At 46.2% G+C, this 19213-nt stretch overlaps 1 protein-coding gene across 6 annotated transcripts in view; it reads left to right on the top strand.

Moving 5' to 3' along the window:
• Nucleotides 1-19213, top strand: part of patl2 (PAT1 homolog 2) — a 64162-nt gene that overhangs the window by 30686 nt on the left and 14263 nt on the right. For all 6 annotated transcript variants that reach the window (XM_072245353.1, XM_072245355.1, XM_072245354.1 and 3 more), the window contains 2 exons: nt 4855-4952; nt 5249-5398. In XM_072245353.1, the coding sequence (XP_072101454.1) occupies nt 4855-4952; nt 5249-5398 (248 nt within the window). The remainder of the gene's footprint in view (nt 1-4854; nt 4953-5248; nt 5399-19213) is intronic.

Raw genomic sequence — 19213 nt, forward strand, 5'->3', positions numbered from 1 at the left:
GTGTTGTTTCATGTAGCACCATGGTCCTGGAGGAACGTTGTTTCATTTTTACTGTGTACTGTACCAGCAGCTTATGGTCGAAATGACAATAGACTAGACTTGACTTGAAATCTGGTAAACAGATGCTCTCTGTCCATGCTATCTATGCCTCTCATAATCTTGTAAACCTCTATCAGATCTCCTTTCGGCCTCTGGCCTCCAGAGAAAACAATCTGTGTTTATCCAACCTCTCGTGATAGCGCATTACCTCTAAACCAGGTCATGTCCTGGTAAACCTCTTCTGCACCTTCTCCAAAGCCCCAACATCCTTCCTACAGTGGGGTCACCAGAACTGTACGCAATACTCCAGATATGGTCTAACCAGAGTTTTATTAAGTTGAAACATAACATCTTGACTTTTCAACTCAATGCCTCGACTAATAAAAGAAAGCATTCTATAAGCCTTCTTAACCACCATCTGTTTATGTACTTTCATGGGGCTATAAACTTAGACGCCAAGATCTCTCCGCTCAGCAACATTGTTTAAGGATCTTACCCTTAACAATGTACTGTCTCCTTGCATTTGCCCTACCGAGCTGTAACACCTCATATTTATCTGGGTTAAACTCCATCTGCCAATTCTCTGCCCATATCAGCAACTGCTCTATCGCGCAGTACTCTTTGCCAGACTTCTACACTATGCACAACTCCACTGGTCTTAGTATCATCTGCAAATTTACTAACCCACCCATCTACATTTTCATCCAGGTCACTACAAACAGCAGAGGTCCCAACACAGATCCCTGCAGAACTCTGCTAATTTCAGACATCCAGAGCGAATAAATCCTTCAACCACTACTGTCTTCTAAGCGCAAGCCAATTCTGAATCAATACAGCCAGTTTGCCATAGATCCCATGCATCTTAATCTTCTTGATTAGCCTTCCATCTGAGGGACTTTGTCAAATGCCTTACTAAAATCCACGTAGGCAACACCTACTGCCCTACCCTCATCAATCTCTCACCACTTTGACAAAAACTCTATCAAGCTGGTAAGGCACCACCTGCCATACACAAAGCTATGCTGGCTCTCCCTGATTAAGCCATGGGTTTCCAAATGCTCACTTCTACACTCTCCAGCAATTTCCCTACAACTGACGTGAGACAGTTTCCGGGATTTTCCCTTGTTCCCTTCTTAAATAGAGGTATAACAGCCATTGACCTGTCCTCCAGGACCTCGCCTGTGGCTAGAGGAAAGAAAGATACTGGTCAATGGCCCAATAATCTTGTCTCTTGCTTCCTTCAGTATCCTAGGGTAAATCCCATCAGGCCCTGGGGTCTTATCCATCTTAATACTCATTAGGATGCCCAACACTTCCTCCTCCTTGACATCGAAATGCCTAAATGTATTTATACACTCAGCACTGATCTCCTGGTCCTCCATATCCTTTGCCTTGGTAAATACTAAAGCAAAAGTACTCACTAAGTACCTCATTCACATTCTCTGCATCCACACAAATGTTCCCCCCTTTATCCTGGAATGTTTCACCTTAATCCTAGTTGACAAGGACTTTTCATGACTCCTCCTGGCTTTCCTAATTCCTTTCTTTAGTTCTTTTCCAGTTTTGTTTTACTCCACGTGTGCTTCATTTGATCCTAACTTCTGAAGTTTTTTTTTCTTGACTAAGTTCATTACCACTTTGGACATTCAAGGTTCTCTTATCTTTCCATTTCTGTTCTTCTAGCAGTAACATATTGTTCTTGTACTCTGTACAATTGATCTTTAAACACACTCCATATGTCTGATGTTCCCAATTAACGCTTCTTAGTTCCTGCCTAATGCCCTCATAATTTGCCCTACTCCAGTTTAAAACTCTCCCACAAGAATCATACCCATTCTTGTATGTAGCCATCTTGAAAGTTAAGGAGTTGTGGTCACTGTTCCCTAACTGTTCTCTCACTAAGAGGTCAGTCACCTGGCCAGGCTTGTCACCCAACACCAGGTCCAGTACTGCCCCTCCTTTTGTTGGACAGTCCACATATTGATTTTTAAAAACCACCTTATTACTGAGTTCCAGCCAATTGCTCCCAAAAACTCCAACCATTGTTGTTCTGCATTCATCCCTGCTGGCGTTCCCTTCCAATCAATTTTGGCCTGCTCCTCTCTCGTGCCTCTGTAATACCCCTTGCTCCACTGTAATACTATTACATCCAACTTTAGCTTCTCCTTTTCGAATTGCAGGGCAAATTCTATCAATTTAAGATCACTGGTCCCTAAGGGTTCCTTTACCTTAAGCTCTCTGATCAATTCCAGTTCATTGCACAACACCCAGTCCAGAATAGTTGATCTCCTAGTGGCTCAACCTCTAGCTACTCAAAAAAGCCATCTCATAGGCATTCTCCAAATTCTCCCTCTTGGGATCCAGCACCAACCTGATTTTCCCAACCTGTGTATTGAAATCCTCCGTGACTATTTTAATGTTGCCCTTTTGACGTGGATTTTCTATCTCCCATTTTAATTTATATCCCACATCCTGGATACTGTTCAAAGGCCTGTTATAACTCTCATCAGGGTCTTATTATCCTTGCAGTTCCTTGCCCTACCCACAACAATTCAACACCTTCCAATCCTATGTCACCTCTTTCTAATAATTTGATTTCATTTTTACCAACAGAGCTCCTCTGCCTATCTGCCTGTCCATTCAATGCAATGTATATCCTTGGACTTTAAGCTCCTAACTACAATCTCCTTTTAGCCACGATTCATTAATGACCACAATATCATACATGCCAATCTGTAAATGTGCTACAAATTCCATATTCTGTGTGGCATTCAGATATAACACTGTCGGTACTGTATTTACGAGGGATGATTGATAAGCTTGTGGCCTAAGGTAGAAGGAGTCAATTTTAGAAAACCTAGCACATTTAATTTTCAACGTAATCCCCTCCTACATGTACACACTTAGTCCAGCGGTCATGGAGCATACAGATCCCTTCTTTGTAGAAGTGGTCCACAGCAGGGGTGATTGACAAGTTCATGGCCTAAGGTAGAAGGAGATAGGTTATTAGCTTCAAACTTTCTGCATTATCACTCAAAGAGTTGAACTGCACGTGCATGTAACGAGAGCGTCTTGGACCTCCAGGTGGTCTACGACAGGTGATTGATAAGTTCGTGGCCTTGGGGAGAAGGCGATGAGTTAGACAGCTCTTGTTACATGCATGTGCAGTTCAGCTCTTTGAGTGAAAATGCAGAAAGTTTGAAGGTAATAACTCATCTCCTTCTACCTTAGGCCACGAACGTATCAATCACCCCTGCTGTGGACCACTTTCCAGAGGTCCAAGATGCTGATGTCTACAAAGAAGGGATCCATATGCTCCACGACCACTGGACTAAGTGTTTAAATGTAGGAAAGAATAAATGTGCTAGGTTTTCTAAAATTCTACCTTAGGCCACGAACTTATCAATCACCCCTCGTATTACCCGTTTTGATTTTGTCCCCCTTTTGCATTGCAACTCATCCCATTAACTGCAATTTTGCCTATCATTGGCCTCTTCTTGCTAGCGGTCTCATACATACTGCCTCTGTTTGTAAACCAACTGTCCATCCTCAGCCCTATCACTCAATTCCCATCCCCGTGTTAAATTAGTTTAAACCCTCCCTAACAGCTCTCACAAACCTGCTTGCAGGGGTATTGGTTTTCCTTGGTTTTAGGTGTGACTCATCCTTTTTTTTTTAACAGATCCCAAAGATCCAGAAATCCGAACCCCTGCCACCTGCACCAGTTCCTTAACCATGTGTTCATCAGCCAAATGATCCCATTCTTACCCTTACTGGTGACAGCAATCTAGAGATTACTACCCTGCTTTTCTGCTTTCTACCTAGCTCCCTAAAGTCTCTCTTCAGGACCTTCTCACCTTTCCTACCTATGTCATTAGTGCCAATATGTACCAAGACTTGCGCTCCTCCCTCCTCCCCCCCCCCTCCCCCCCCCCCCCCAGTCGAATGCTGTGGACCTGATTTGAGACATCCCTGACCTGACCCTGAGAGGCAATATGCCATCTGGGTGTCCCTATCACATCCACAGAATCTTGTCTCTATTCCTCCAGCTATGAAATCAACCATCACTACTGTAGTCCTCTTCACCTCTATTCTCTTCTGAGCCTCAGTGCCAGCAACCTGGTTGTTGTGGCCCCCCACCTCCAGTAGGTCAACCCCCTCAACACTATCTAAATGAAAGTTTATTACTGAGGAGAATGTCCATAAGGATACTCTACACTGGCTGACCATATCCCTTCTAACAATCATACAGTTGCCTGCCTCCTACAACCTAGGGGTGAGTACTTCCCTGTAATTCTTATCTATCACTTCCTTGGTCTCTTGTATGACTGAAGGTCATTGTACTCCAGTACCAGTTCCTTAACACGTTCTCTGAGGAACTGTACCTGGGGCAGATCAGTATTCCGGGAGGCTAGAGGTCCCAGAATTTCCGTATCTCACATACAGAACAAAACAGAGGCAAAGGAGCCATGCTCATAGCACTAACTGTGCTCTAACAGATGAGGAATGAAGAAAAGTAATAGGAAGAAGAAACTTGCCAAATACTTACCTCTCAAACCTAGTCTTGCCAAAGCCATTCCAACATTGGCCTACTCAGTGTTCCCCCTGTTATATCCTCTCTCCTCTTCCACCCCCCCCCCCAACTAAGCAAGTGGCTGGGTGAATGGTGTAATTCTTCTGTAGTTGGGGAAAGAGGGGGGGAAAGGGGAGGAAGCAACAGAGGGGGGAGGTGGAAGTAGAGATGGGGAGTGGGTGGGAGGAATTTTAGGCCTTTTTGCATATGGGCCTGACGTGATATTGTCTCTCTTCCTTTAGTTCAGTCTTTCCTTCCTCTATGTCCTGCTGAGTCACGGAGAGTCCCTACTCACACTTAGCTGCCTCACAGAGCCCTGTGTTGAGGATTTCCAGCACTGGTGAGTAGCACTGTCTCTCCTTTATCCCCCAGGCTCTCCATGTTCCCACTCTTTTCCCCCCACTCTCCATCACCACATCCCTCTGGATCGAGGAAACGTCCTGCCTCAAGGCTTTTCCAAAAATTAGCATTCATGGTAATGCCCAAGTCTTTTGCTCAAACTGCGACAAAACGAGACAGGGAATACCTGACTCTCTGCTGGGCCAAAGCTCAGGGTACCTAGACATTTCTGCACCCTCCCCCCATACCTTCCTTCCCTTTCTCACAGCCTGTGTAATCCTGTGATTCCTTCCAAAGGACGGACATCATCTTCCTGGTGGCCCGGGAACTCTCGCAGACCCCAAAATCAAGCATGGCTGAACCCCTTCAGCTCCCTAGCAACTTGCTCTCACTCTTCTGCCGGTACGTGGACAAGCAGACAGCCCACACACTGGAGGACAAGATTGAGTAGGTATCCTCTACATCCAGTGCGGCTCCATCCACACCTGGTGTCAGATACAGGGTGAAGCTCCCACCACCCTATACCATCACACACTCCCAGGCTCAGACACCGAGGCTCCCTCCACACTATCCCATCACATGGTGCATAAAGAGACGAGGGCTGTAGGGTAGCAAGTGGGTTACAGAAATGTGCATGGTGTAGAGGAAGGAGGGTGTCACATTAACATGGAACAGCACGTGGGGGTGTCACGGATAGGGAGGTGGTCTTGAGGATGTGGTGGGTTTAGGGAGGAAGGAGACTGTGGAGACAGGGATGGGTCTGAAGTTTTCTGACACTCTCCCTCCCTTCCCTTTCTTTCCCACAGATTCAGCGTATCCGATTCCTGTTCCCGCACGTAAACATAGCATGGGCTGGCTCCACAACCCCATTCCTCTGTTGAACTGCGGAGATTTTTGCAACAGTGTCCCCTTTGTCTGAGGCTCCCTCTCCCCCCTCTCTAGTTTGGGGGGAACTGAAGAGATGGAGATGCAGCTATGGGGGCTAGGAGAAAGGGCAGAATGGGTAGGTGAGGGGGAGGGTGGTGGAAGGCTTTCTAACAAGCTAGGGTATGGGGAATCTGTACCTGCCCCACTAAGGCTCACAGACCACACTCTGTGCAATAAAAAGCTTATTGGCTTCACCCTCTTCCTGTGTCTCTCTCCAGCTTTGGCCCACCCCCTGCTGGGTACTTGGAATGGGTGGGAGAAGAAGAGAGTGGGGAAACCGCCCCCTCCAACTTCCTGGGACAGGTCACTGCAGACATCCATTGAAGGTTCTCCCTGACCAGCTAGTAACAGGCAGTAGATCAATGGGGAAACAAAACTGGAAACATCTGGAGACAATGTGGTTATGGATGAGAGAGTTTAATCAAGTAGGTGTGAGATGTTGCACTTTGGGAGGTAAAATGGAAAGGGACAGTACACTGCTAACATACAGAGGGATCTTGGGGTCCACACCCACAACTCCTTGAAAGTGGTTGCACAAGTAGATAATGTATGGCATTCCTGCCTTTAGTTGAGGCATGGAGTTGAAGAGTCAGTAAGTTACATTACAGCTTTATAAAGCTCTGGTCAGATTACTTGCAAAGTATTGCATTTACCTCTGGTTGCCCCATTATAGGAAGGGTGTGAAGGTTTGGGACAGGCTGCAGAAGGGATTCACCAGGATACTGCCTGCCTTGGAGGGCATGTGCTGTAAGGACAAACTTGGGTCATTTTTTTCTGAAGGGTCAGAGGCTGAGGGGATACCTGAAAATGGTTTGTTTTTACATTTATTATTTTTATTTTATTTGTTTATTGATAATGTGTGGAACAGACCCTTCTAGCTAAACAAACCACACAACACAGCAGCCCAACTATCTAACTCTAGCCTAGTTACTGGACAATTTCACAATGACCAATTAACTAGTTTTTGAACTGTGGGAGGAAACCCATGTATTCACAGGGAGGACATACTTGAGGATGCTGTAATTGAACTCCTAACTGTAATAGTGTCATGCTAACTGCTGTGCTACTGTGGTGCCCTACTAAATTTAGATAGACAGAATCTTTCAACCCCACAGCGGAAATGTCAAAATAGTGTAGGACAGATGTTTAGGTGGTGGGGGGGGGGGTTTAAATATATAAACAGTGGTAGCTATCTGAAATGAGCCAGGGGAGGTGTTGGGTACAAATCCATCTGTGGTTTGAGTCAGGAAATGAAGGGATATGGATCCTGTGCAGGCAGAAGGGGTTTCGCTTAATTTAGCATGTTTGCATACACTGGGCTGAAGGGCCTGTCCCTCATACTGTGTTTCTAATATATTTTACTTTCAGAAAGGTCTTGCTTTTGCAGAGCTTTCTTCTATCTCATCATGTGCCATGACGTATGACATGGACGATCATGTTCTCCATGACCATGATTGTTCTTAGCAAATTTGTCTTTAGAAGTGGTTTGTCTCCTCCTGGGCAGTGTCTTTACAAGATAGGTGTCCCCAGCCATTATCAATATTGTTCAGAGATTGTCTGCCTAGCGTCAGTGGTCACATAACCAGGACTTGTGATATATACCGACTGTTCATATGACCATACACCACCTTCTCCTATGGCTTCATGTGACTCTGGTTGGGGGCTAAGCAGGTGCTACACCTTGATAGGTGTGTCCTAGGATTCTGAACACAGTATGTAGACAAGCTGACTAGAGGAAAGGCCATACTGTATCTGGTGCTAGACAATGAACAGATCAGGTGTCTGGTCTCAGAGAATCAGCATTTCAGAGACATTGACATTTACCATAACCTTGGATAGGGATAGGAGCAGAGGATATGTGAAAGTATTTAAGGGGGAATTATGATGCTATTAGGCAGGAACTTGGAAGTATAAACTTGGAATGGATGTGCTTGGAAAAACACAATGACAAGGTGCAGTCTGTTTAGGGAGTACTTGCATGGGGTTCTGAATAGATTTGTCCCTTTGAGACGGAAAGAATCACAGGGTGAAGGAACCACGGTGATGAGATGTGCAACATCTAGTCAATAGGAAGAGAGAAACGTTTTGGAAAAGAGAAATAGACAAGGCTCTAGAGCAGGGGTTCCCAACCCCTTTTTATGCCATAGACCCCTACCATTAACCAAGGGGTCCGTGAACCCCAGGTTGGGGAAGGGTTGGCAAGATAGCCAGGAAGGAACCGAAGAATGAATAGACTTGGAAGAGCTGGAAGGGGACGTGAGAAGGGATTGGTGAACGGAATTGTGGAAACACCAAGGCATTCTGCATGTATGTGAAGAACTGGAGGATGGCCAGAATTGAGGGTAGGACCTATCAGATAGTAGAAGAAACCTGTGCCTGGAGGCAAAAGGGGTAGGGAAGGTCCTTAATAAATACTTCCCTTAATATTCACCAGTGATATAGGACTTGATGAATGTGAGCTCAGTGTAAAACAGACCGTGTTGATGTTTAAGAGGATCTTCTGGAAATGTGAAAGACATTCGAAGAAACAAATCCCTGGGGATGGGTAGGATGTACTCCAGGTTACTGTGGGAAGCAAGGGAGGAGATTACTGCACCATTGGTGATGATCTTTGCATCCTCACTGGCCATAGTAGTACAGCTGATTGGTCGGTGTCAAACATTATTCTTTTGTTCAAGGAGTGGGTATAACCCTAGGAATTATAGATTAGTGAGTCTTAATTCAGCAATTTGTTGGATGAGATTCTTAGAGACAGAATTTATGACCATTTGGAAAAGCACAATCTAAATACGGATAGTCAGCATGGCTTTATGAGGGACAGGTCATGCCTCACAAGCCTGACTGAATTTTTTGAGGATGTGGCAAAGTGCATTGATGAAGATAGAGCAGTGGATATGATGTATATGGATTTTAATAAGGTGTTTGATAAGGTTCAACATGGTAGGCTCATTCAGAAAGGAGGAGGCATAGAATCGAGGGAAATTTGGCTGTGTGATTACAGAATTGGCTTGCCCATTTAAGGCGGCGGGTGGATGTAGATGGAGCATATTCTGCCTTGAGGTTGGTGACCGGTGGTGTTCTGCAGGAATCTGTTCCAGGTCACCTCTTTGTGATTTTTATAAGTGACTTGAATGAGGAAGTGGAAGAGTGGTTTAGTAAGTTTGAAGATGAAGCAAAGGTTGGTGGAGTTGTAGATGGTGTAGAATTGTAGTATGTTATGATGGGACATTGACAGGAAGCAGAGTTAAGCTGAGAAGTGGCAGATGGAGTTCAAGCCAGAAAAGTATGAAGTAATTTACTGTGGCTGATCAAGATGAAGCCTTCATCTGGGTCAACGCACAGTGCACCGGGGTCAGATAACATACCAGGTGGGGTTCTGAAAGACTTTGCAACCGAGCTAACTGAGGTGCTGACAGATATATTCAACATCTCTCTGGACAATCCATTGTCCCCTTAGTTTCAAGGTGGCAGGCCTCATTCCAGTGCCAAAGGAGGTGTCTAAATGACTGTTGTCCTGTGGTATTAACATCAACCATTATGAAATGCTTTGAGCAGTTGGTTATGGAGTGATTAAAACCTTTCTCTGGACTACATTAGACCATTTACAGTTTGCTTATCACTCGAATCAGTCTGTAGCCTTTACCCTCACCCTGTACTGTCTCACCTGGAAAATAGGGTCTAATATGCCAGGTTGGTGTTTATAGACCAGTTTGGTGTTTTAATACCATCATATCATAGAAATTAGTGGTGGAACTGTCCATGCTGGGTCTCAACAACTCCCTTTGTAACTGGATACTTGTACACAGGCCACAATCAGTCCTTGTGGGCAACAATGTCTCTAGTCCCATTATGCTGAGCACTGGTGTTCCCCAGGGCTGTGTGCTCAGCCTGCTATTGTTCACACTGCTGATGCATGACTGGTCACAGGATTCAGCTCAAACCGTGTCTCAAGTTTGTGAATGACACAACAGTAGTTGGCCTCATCAAGATGAGTCAGAGTACAGAGACGAAGTGGAGCAGCTGTTGGACTAGAGTGAGAACAGCAACCCAAGTCTGAACGTGGCAAAGACCAGGGAAATGATTGTAGACCTTAGGAAGTTACAGATGAGCCATCTCCTTATGCAGATACACAGCTCCTCGATAAAGAGTTAAGTACACCAAGTTCCACGGAGTTCACATCACAGACAACCTCACCTGGTCCCTCAATATCACCTCCCTGAATAAGAAGGCACAGCAGCATCTCCACTTTCTGAGGAGATTGAGGCAAGCGAGCCTTCTACACCCACCCTCCCCATCTTAACTGCATTTTACAGGAGCACCATTGAGAGCAACCTGACAAGCTACATTCCAGTCCGGTATGGGAGCAGCTGACCATCAGATCAGAAGTCCCTATGAAGGACTGAGAAGATCATATGGGGGTGTCTAACCTCCGTTGACGACGGTCAGCAGGAACGCTACATACACAGGGCCCTTGGTATTATTGAGGATCCCACCAATGCGTCAAGCATCCTCTTTGACATTCTACCATCAGGCAAGAGACTCTGATCCATAAAGACAAAAATGGTCTGGATGGCAAACAGCTTATTCCCTCAAGCCCTTGGGCTTCTGAACTCACTGCTGCATCATATCCAAAGTGTCACCGGATGATTTGTATTGCAGTGTACAATATTTAATTTATGCACTTTACATCTGTAACTTCTGTGTTATATCTATGTGTAATTCATTTGCAGATTTAATTCTTTAAGTTGTGCGTTTATATGTGTACTACTGTGCTTTACACAAAGGGAACTATGGTGCTATGAGGGAGGAGCTGGCCAAAGTTCAATGGAACAATACCCTAGCAGGGATGACAGTGGAACAGCAATGGCAAGTGTTTCTGTGAATAATGCAGAAGGTGCAGGATCAGTTCGTTCCAAAGAGGAAGAAAGACCCTAAGGGGAGGCCGTGGCTGACAAGGGAAGTAATGGACAGTATAAAAATAAAAGAGTAGTATAACATAGCAAAGACGAGTGGGAAGCTGGAGGATTGGGAAACTTTTAAAGAGCAACAGAAGGTAACCAAAAAGGCAATACGCGGAGAAAAAATGAGGTATGAAGGTAAACTAGCAAAGAATAGCAAAATAGTAAATAGAGGGTAGTAAAAGCTTTAGGTATGTGAAAAGGAAAAAAATAGTTAAGACCAAAATTGGGCCCTTGAAGACAGAAGCAGGTGAATTTATTATGGGAAACAAGGAAATGGCAGACGAGTTGAACAGGTACTTTGGATCTGTCTTCACTAGGGAAGACACAAACAATCTCCCAGATGTAATAATGGCCAAAGGACCTAGGGTAATGGATGAATTGAAGGAAATTTATATTAGGCAGGAAATGCTGTTGGGTCTGAAGGATGATAAGTCCCCAGGACCTGATGGTCTGCATCCCAGGGTACGGAGGTGGCTTTTGAAATCGTGGACGAATTGGTAATCATTTTCCAATGTTCTATAGATTCAGGATCAGTTCCTGTGGATTGGAGGGTGGCTAATGTTGTCCCTCTCTTCAAGAAGGGAGGAAGAGAGAAAACGGAATTATAGACCGGTTAGCCTGACGTCGGTGGTGGGAAAGATGCTGGAGTCAATTATAAAAGATGAAATTACGACACATCTGGATTGCAGTAACAGGATTGATCCAAGTCAGCATGGATCTACGAAGGGGAAATCGTGCTTGACTAATCTTCTGGAATTTTTTGAGGATGTAACTATGAAAATGGACAAGGGAGAGCCAGTGGATGTAGTGTACCTGGACTTTCAGAAAGCCTTTGATAAAGTCCCACATAGAAGATTAGTGGGCAAAATTAGGGCACATGGTATTGGGGGCATGGATTGAAAATTGGCTGGCTGACAGAAAACAAAGAGTAGCGATTAACGGGTCCCTTTCGGAATGGCAGGCGGTGACCAGTGGGGTACCGCAGGGTTCAGTGCTGGGACCGCAGCTGTTTACAATATATATTAATGATTTAGATGAGGGAATTAAAAGTAACATTAGCAAATTTGCTGATGACACAAAGCTGGGTGGCAGTGTGAAATGTGAGGAGGATGTTATGAGAATGCAGGGTGACTTGGACAGGCTGGGTGAGTTGGGAGATGCCTGGCAGATGCAGTTTAATGTGGATAAATGTGAGGTTATCCACTTTGGTGGTAAGAACAGGAAGGCAGATTATTATCTAAATGGAGTCAAGTTAGGAAAAGGGGAAGCTCAACGAGATCTAGGTGTTCTTGTACATCAGTCACTGAAAGCAAGCATGCAAGTACAGCAGGCAGTGAAGAAAGCTAATGGCATGCTGGCCTTCATGACAAGGGGAATTGAGTATAAGAGCAAAGAGGTCCTTCTGCAGCTGTACAGGGCCCTGGTGAGACCACACCTGGAGTACTGTGTGCAGTTTTGGTCTCCAAATTTGAGGAAAGACATTCTTGCTGTTGAGGGAGTGCAGCGTAGGTTCACAAGGTTAATTCCCGGGATGGCGGGACTGTCATATGTCAAAAGATTGGAGCGACTGGGATTTAGAAGGCTGAGAGGGGATCTTATTGAAATATATAAGATTATTAAGGGATTGGACATGCTGGAGGCAGGAAGCATATTCCCGCTGATGGGTGAGTTCAGAACTAAAGGCCACAGTTTAAGAATAAGGGGTAGGCCATTTAGAACGGAGTTGAGGATGAACTTTTTCACCCAGAGAGTGGTGGATATATGGAATGCTCTGCCCCCAGAAGGCTGTGGAGGCCAAGTCTCTGGATGCTTTCAAGAAAGAGATGGTTAGAGCTCTTAAAGATAGCGGAATCAAAGGTTATGGGGATAAGGCAGGAACTGGATACTGATTGTGGATGATCAGCCATGATCACAGTGAATGGCTGTGCTGGCTCGAAGGGCAATGTGGATGATCAGCCATGATCACAGTGAATGGCTGTGCTGGCTCGAAGGGCAAAATGGAGGATGAGAGGTGACCTGATAGTGGTGTATCAGATGATGAGGCATTGATCGATGGATAATCAGAGGCTTTTTTCCCAGGACTGATATGGCTAGCATGAGAGGGCACAGTCTTAAGGTGCTTGGAATATTAGGGGTAAGTTTTTTTTAAAACAGAGTGGTGAGCGCGCAGAATGGGCTGCCGGCGATGGTGGTGGAGGCGGATATGATAGGGTCTTTTAAGAGACTCCTAAACAGGTAAATGGAGCTCAGAAAAATAGAGGGCTATGGGTAACCCTAGGTAATTTCTCAGGTAAGGACATGTTTGGCACAGCTTTGTGGGCCAAAGGGCCTGTATTGTGCCATTGGTTTTCTATGTTAGGCAGCACACTTATTTTTTAACTCCAAGTTGTGGATGAATTAATAGGTTACCCGGAATAGCAACAGAAGAAGGTAATTTAGTGCAGTAGAAGACTATGAGATAGATATATGAATATGAAGGTAATGAAAAGATATGGGTAATAGACAGGAGGACATTTAGTGTAAATTGACAGCAAGATCAGCATGTCATGGGCCTAATGGCTTGTCCAGTGTTGCACTGCTCTGTATTGTATTATGAGCAACTTATGGTCCCATTTCGAAGGAAAGATGTGCTAGCTCAGAAGAGGATCCAGAGGAAAGTTCACAAGAATTATCCCAAAATGAAAGAGCCTTATGTACAAGGAGTGGGCCTGTACTCCATGGAGTTCAGAATGATGATTGGGGGGGGGGGGGCGGTTCTAATTGAAACCTCCCAGATACTGAAAGGACTGTATACAGTGGACTTTGAGAGGGTGTCTCCATGTCTGGGATCCAAGGGCACAGCCTCAGAAAAGAAACATTACTTTAGAACTGAGATGGGGAAGAATTTCTTCAGCCAGATGGTGGTGTAACTGTGGAATTCATTGCCACAGAGCTGCAGAGGCCAAATCATTTGGTGTATTTATAGCAGAGATTGATAGCTTCTTGATTAGTAAATGGGTTAAGGGTTACAGGGGAGAAGGCATGAGAAGGGTGTTGAGGTAAGTGAGCCACGTCCAATGGGGAACACTCTAGATCAGCCAAACAGCCTTATTCTGCTCCTGTACTTTAGAGTGTTATGAACTTGACTTTCCCAAAAAACATTGTTGATCTGCAGGAAGGGAGGAACCACCACGGGAGAGGGGTGTAGCAAAGGAAGGGGGAAGATGAGAAGGGAGTTTTGTGAGATCGGAGGGGTAAGGCTGAAGGGAATGCCAAGGGAGATGGGACAACAGAAAGGAGCAGGAGAGGTGTGGATGGAGCGAATAGTAAGGAGCAAGTACACTGGGAGAGGGGAAATTGAAGAGGGAGTGCTGCAGAATAGGAATGGTGCAGAGGGAGAGAGCAGCAAGGATCGATTGCCAGGGGATGGGGAGCAAGGCCTGGCAGGGCAGCACTGGAGAGGGAAAGATGAAGGACGGGTGTAGAGCTTTTGGAGAGGAAGGTGAGGTGTGAGGCAAAGTTGGGGGGAAGAGGAATGGTAATGAGGGATGGAGTGCTGGGGGAGAGGGGTGATGAGGGAGGGAGCACCAAGGGGAAGGAGCAGTGAGGGGTCATGGAGCTGCACAGGAAAGGGAAAGGCAAAAAGGAGGGAGCACCATGGGACAAGAGCAGTGAAGAGGGAGAGAGCGCTGTGGGAGAGGGATGATGCGGAGGGAGTTCTGAAGTGAAAGTGGCAGTGAAGAGGGAGCACCGCACAACTCTCCTTATCCATCAGTCACTCTGATCTGGGTGAGATCTGAACTCTCCCTGACCCAATGCACATTAACGTGAAGCATGTGGACAGAAAGACAGACCTCCTCAGCAACATCAGGAACTTAGTGTAAGCTACTGCGTGACAAACTTGCAGATACAACTCCGCTATCTCTGAACTATCTTGCAAGCATTACGCACCAGCAGTAGCCACAAATGAGGTGGTTCAAACATTCTGCTCAAGCTCATCCTTTTAGAAGATTTACTGATTCTGTTCAATAAATCTCTCTCCGGGTTAGTACATAGCTCCCCATCTCCGAGACCGTCCCTCCCCCATGCCCCTCCCCATCTCTCATCCCCTTAGCCTGTATACCCTTTATCATATCTGTGATACCCTTTCTCCCTCCCAGTCTGTGACCCCATTCTCCTCCCACAACCCTCCCCCTCTCCTTCCGTCTCTACAGCCCCCACACCTCCCCATTTGTGACTCACTCCCCTTCTACATGAACTCCTCCCACCTCTGTAATATCTTCTCCCTCACCCTCAGCCCTGTCCATCTCTAATTCCCCAGCAACCCCTACACCCTTCCCCATCTCCTTAACCTCCTTATTTCTGTAACTCAGTACTAACATACATAGAACTCTCTCCTGAATATCCCATCCATCCCTCCCTTCTTGACCTTTTCTTTGTGTAGTTGGGAGGGGAGTGGTTTTTTTCTTTCTATGGGTGTTACATGGTTTTCCCCAAAAGCACTCCCACTCACTGAGTGCTGGACCATTGACAAAGGCTGGGTCTCGGCTGTTGCAGGGTTAAATTTTGGAGGAAGGAAGTCAGCAGTGTTTTAGATAAAAACACAGATATCCAGGTGACAGACATCTCTGCCCGAGACCTCGCTTGCTGTTCTAAACCATTCTGAAGGTGAGTTTGATTTGTCTTGTCCTCAACACTCCCCCTGAATGTGCCCCAAACTATTCACGGGGGGAGGTGGAAGGGAGAGGGGGAGGTGGGGGAGGTTACAAATAGCGATAGAAGAATGGGGAGAGAAAGAGAGGAAGCAGAGATGGGAAGAAGAGGTAAAAATAGAGAGATGGAAAAGAGAAGCACAGATCAAGAGAGATTTGGAATGGAGATAGGAGAGGGTAGAGGCATGAAAAGAGATAGTGAAAGTGATAAAGGGGAGGAGTGTGAAAGGCGGAGAGAGAATTAGAGATGGTGAGAGACAGAAGCAGAAGAGGAAAAAGCACAGTAGGGCAAAAAGTCATAAAAAGACAAAGGGAAGAAAGAGAGAAACAACGGAGAGGGAGGAGAGATGCAGTAAAAGAGGGAAGAGATTACGAGATGGGAAGTGAGGAGGGAGAGGAGAAAGAGGCAAGTAGGAAGAGAGTTGCAGATAGTGAAGTAGAGAAAGGGAGAGGGAGAGAGAGTGAAAGAAACTAGAGAGGAGAGAGATGGGTAGCATCCAAAAATATTGAGAACCTGGCCTTGTTATTGTAGAGCTGTTGCAAAGTTAGCAGATAGTATCTGTCCTTACAAGTAACCACAGTTTTAAGTGTCTGCTATAACACAAAGTTAATGCCATGCAACTTTCATCAACCTGTCTCGGAGTTTAAAGAGGGGAGCATTGGGTCATCAGTGATCTCAAGTGAGTTGGCATTTTTGTACTTTTTGGAATAAACATTGGTTGAAGAGTGAGGAAGATTGATGTTTTTGGAAATGGGGCAGAAAAATGTCAAATGGAGTTTAATCTAGGCAAGTGTGAGGTGTTGCACTTTGGGAGGTCAAATCTAAGGGGAATATGTACAACAAATGAAAAGAGCTTTGATATATAGCATCATTGGTTCCCTGGAAGTGGCCACACAAGTAGATAGATTGGTAAAGAAGGTGCATAGTGTGCTTTTCTTCATTGATCAGGGTGCTGAATACGAGTTGAGAGTAATATTGTAGCTGGATAAAACATTGATTAGGCTGCACTTGGGAGTACTGTGTGCATTTCTGGTCACCCCATTATAGGAAGGAGGCACAAGGAGTTTGCCAGAGTGCTGCCAGGATTAGAAGGCATGTACTATAAGGAAGAGGTTGGACAGATTTGAGTTGTTGACTCTAAAGTAGTGGATGCGGAGGGGAGACCCGAGTACAAGTATGGTGTCAAAAACTTAATCACCCAGGATGGAAATGTTAAAATATGGTGGGCAGAGGTTTAAGGTGGATTGGGGGGGGGGGGGGGTGAAGGGAAATGCGGTTAATGTTTAAACAAGATGTGTGGGGACATGATTATTTTTAAAAAAGCACAGAGTGGTAGGTGCCTGGAATGCACTGCCAGGCATGGTGGTGGGGGCTGATACAACAGGCTTTTAAGAGACTCCTAGATTCACACATGAATGTACAGGGAACAGAGAGAAGCAAGTCAATGCAGGCAGAAGGGATTTAGTTGAATTCAACGTTATGGTTAACACAGACCCAGTGGAGCGAAGTTCCTGGCCAATGCTCCAGCTAAAAGTCCCCATGTTGAAGGGAGAAAGTTGCTGGGCTGAAGTCAGTCTGGCATTAAGAAAGTAAAATGTTCTCAAGCAGAAATGGGAAGGACTGGAGAGGAAGGAGAGGGCTATGAAACTAGTCATTGTGGAAGAGGAAGTACACGGAGAACCGCAAGGCTGGGAGGGCTAAAAGTAAGGGGGGGGAGGGCTAATATGCAAGTAGTTTAGGAGGGAAGGTTCGGTGTGAACTACACTCTCCCTCTCCTACCCGGTCCCTCAGTCACAAAATTTTCTTCATCCCCTCACCCTCTTGCAGTCTTTACTCCTTCTCTGGCCCCCCTCACATTCCCCAAACGCTTCCTCTCCCCACTCTCTCAGCTCTCTCCTTCACCCATCTCTACCTCCTCCCCACTCAACACCCTCTTGCTCTCTATCTTTTCACCCCAACACAATACTTTCTCTAGCTCCCCCCACCTCTCCCTTTTCCCCAATCTCAGACTCTTTCCTCTGCACTCAGCCCACATTCTCTCCGTCACCATCCACTTTCTAGCCACTCTATCCCACCCCTCCCTCTCTGCACACAATTGCCCCTCCTCACTTTCCCTCTCTTCCCTCTTTCCCCAGTCTGTCTCCGACTCTCCCTCCACTCTCAATCGATCTCCTCTCTCTCCACTCTCACCCCTCTCTATACCCTCTCCTTCTCCTGCGACACACTCCCCACCCCTCTCCTCACATGAATACCACATATGATTTAACTCTCTATACCCTGTCTAGTGTCGGAGAACAAGAAACCATCAGATAACATCGCTGTTTGCATTTCACATTCAGCATTAGTCAGGTGATCTTATCTGTGCCTCTATACTAACAGAAACTCTGCATGTCCCCACTTCCTCTTTCTCTCCCACCTCTCACGCTCTCTTCTCTTGCCAGCCCAGTATTTTCTCTCCATTTAGCCCCTCTCCTGCATCTCCCCACTCTCTCACTCCCATCTCTCAACTCCTTCAACTTCCAGTAGACGTTCTCTCCCGCCATCCTGTCTTCTCACACACCACCTCCTTCTCTTCCCTATCCCTCCATTTTCACCCCTCCTCTCCCAGCCTCCTCACCTTTTTCTTCTCTCCTCATACTCCTCTCATGCCCCTCTCTATCACATCCTGTCTCCCTTTCCTCCTCTCCCTCCACTTTGTTTCTCTCCCAACTTTCTCCCCTTCTCTATCTCTTTGCCCTCCTTCCACCTTCTTAACCTCTGTCCCCACTCACTTCAAACCTTTTGCTTCTATCTCAATTTCACTCCTTTTGTTACCCTCTATCACCCCCTCTCCTCTTTCTCTTCCTACTATGCTCACCCAACTCTCCCCTCTCCATTTTCTTCCCTCTTTTCTCCAGATCTCTCTTTACTTTCCTGTGGTTCTATCTCTTCCACACCCTCAGCTACTCACTGTTTCTGCCCTGCAGGGAGGGGGATGGGGGGGGGCAACAGAAAGGGACAGAGGACAGACAGAAGGGCAAAAGAGAAGGGGAAGGTTAGGTGGGGGAGAAGTTGTAGGATGTTAAGTGAAATGAGAGGGAGAGGGTGAAAGGAATGGGGGGAGAAAGCAGTGGTAAGGGGAGAGGAAGGGAAGAGAAAGGGCAGTGGGGAGTGAGAGAGGAGAGGAAAGGAAGTGAGAGGAAAGAATGAAGAGCAAGGAGGGAGATTGAGAGAGGGGAGGCCGAGGGGGAGCAGAGAGAGAAGTGTGAGGAGGGGGAAGAGAGGGTGTAATGGGAGTATTGATGGAGGGGGAAAGAGAAGGTAGTGGGGAGGAAGGAAGAAAGGAGAGGTATGAGGTTGGAGTAGAGTGGACAGGCAAGAGAATGGAAGGGGAGTGCAGAGAGGAAGAGAGAGGGAGGGTGGATGGAGAGGTGACGGAGAGAGATGAGAGGGTGAGAAAGTCGTAGGCGAGAGAAAGGGGCAATGAAACATCGAGAGAAAGATGAGGGGTGAGAGGGAGGGGGGAAAGAAATCGGGGAGAGAAGGAGGAATGGATGGGTGGAGAGTATGTGACAAAGAGGGGTTGGAAGGAGGAGGAAAAGAGAAAGATGAGGTGGGAGGAGGGGAGGAGCGTGAATGGGAAGAAAGGGAAGGGGAGAGGGTTGGAGCGGGGGTGAGGGGCAGGTGGTCAGGATACACAGAA

Source organism: Mobula birostris, chromosome 27 (genome assembly GCF_030028105.1).
Source record: "Mobula birostris isolate sMobBir1 chromosome 27, sMobBir1.hap1, whole genome shotgun sequence".
NCBI classification, from domain to species: domain Eukaryota; kingdom Metazoa; phylum Chordata; class Chondrichthyes; order Myliobatiformes; family Myliobatidae; genus Mobula; species Mobula birostris.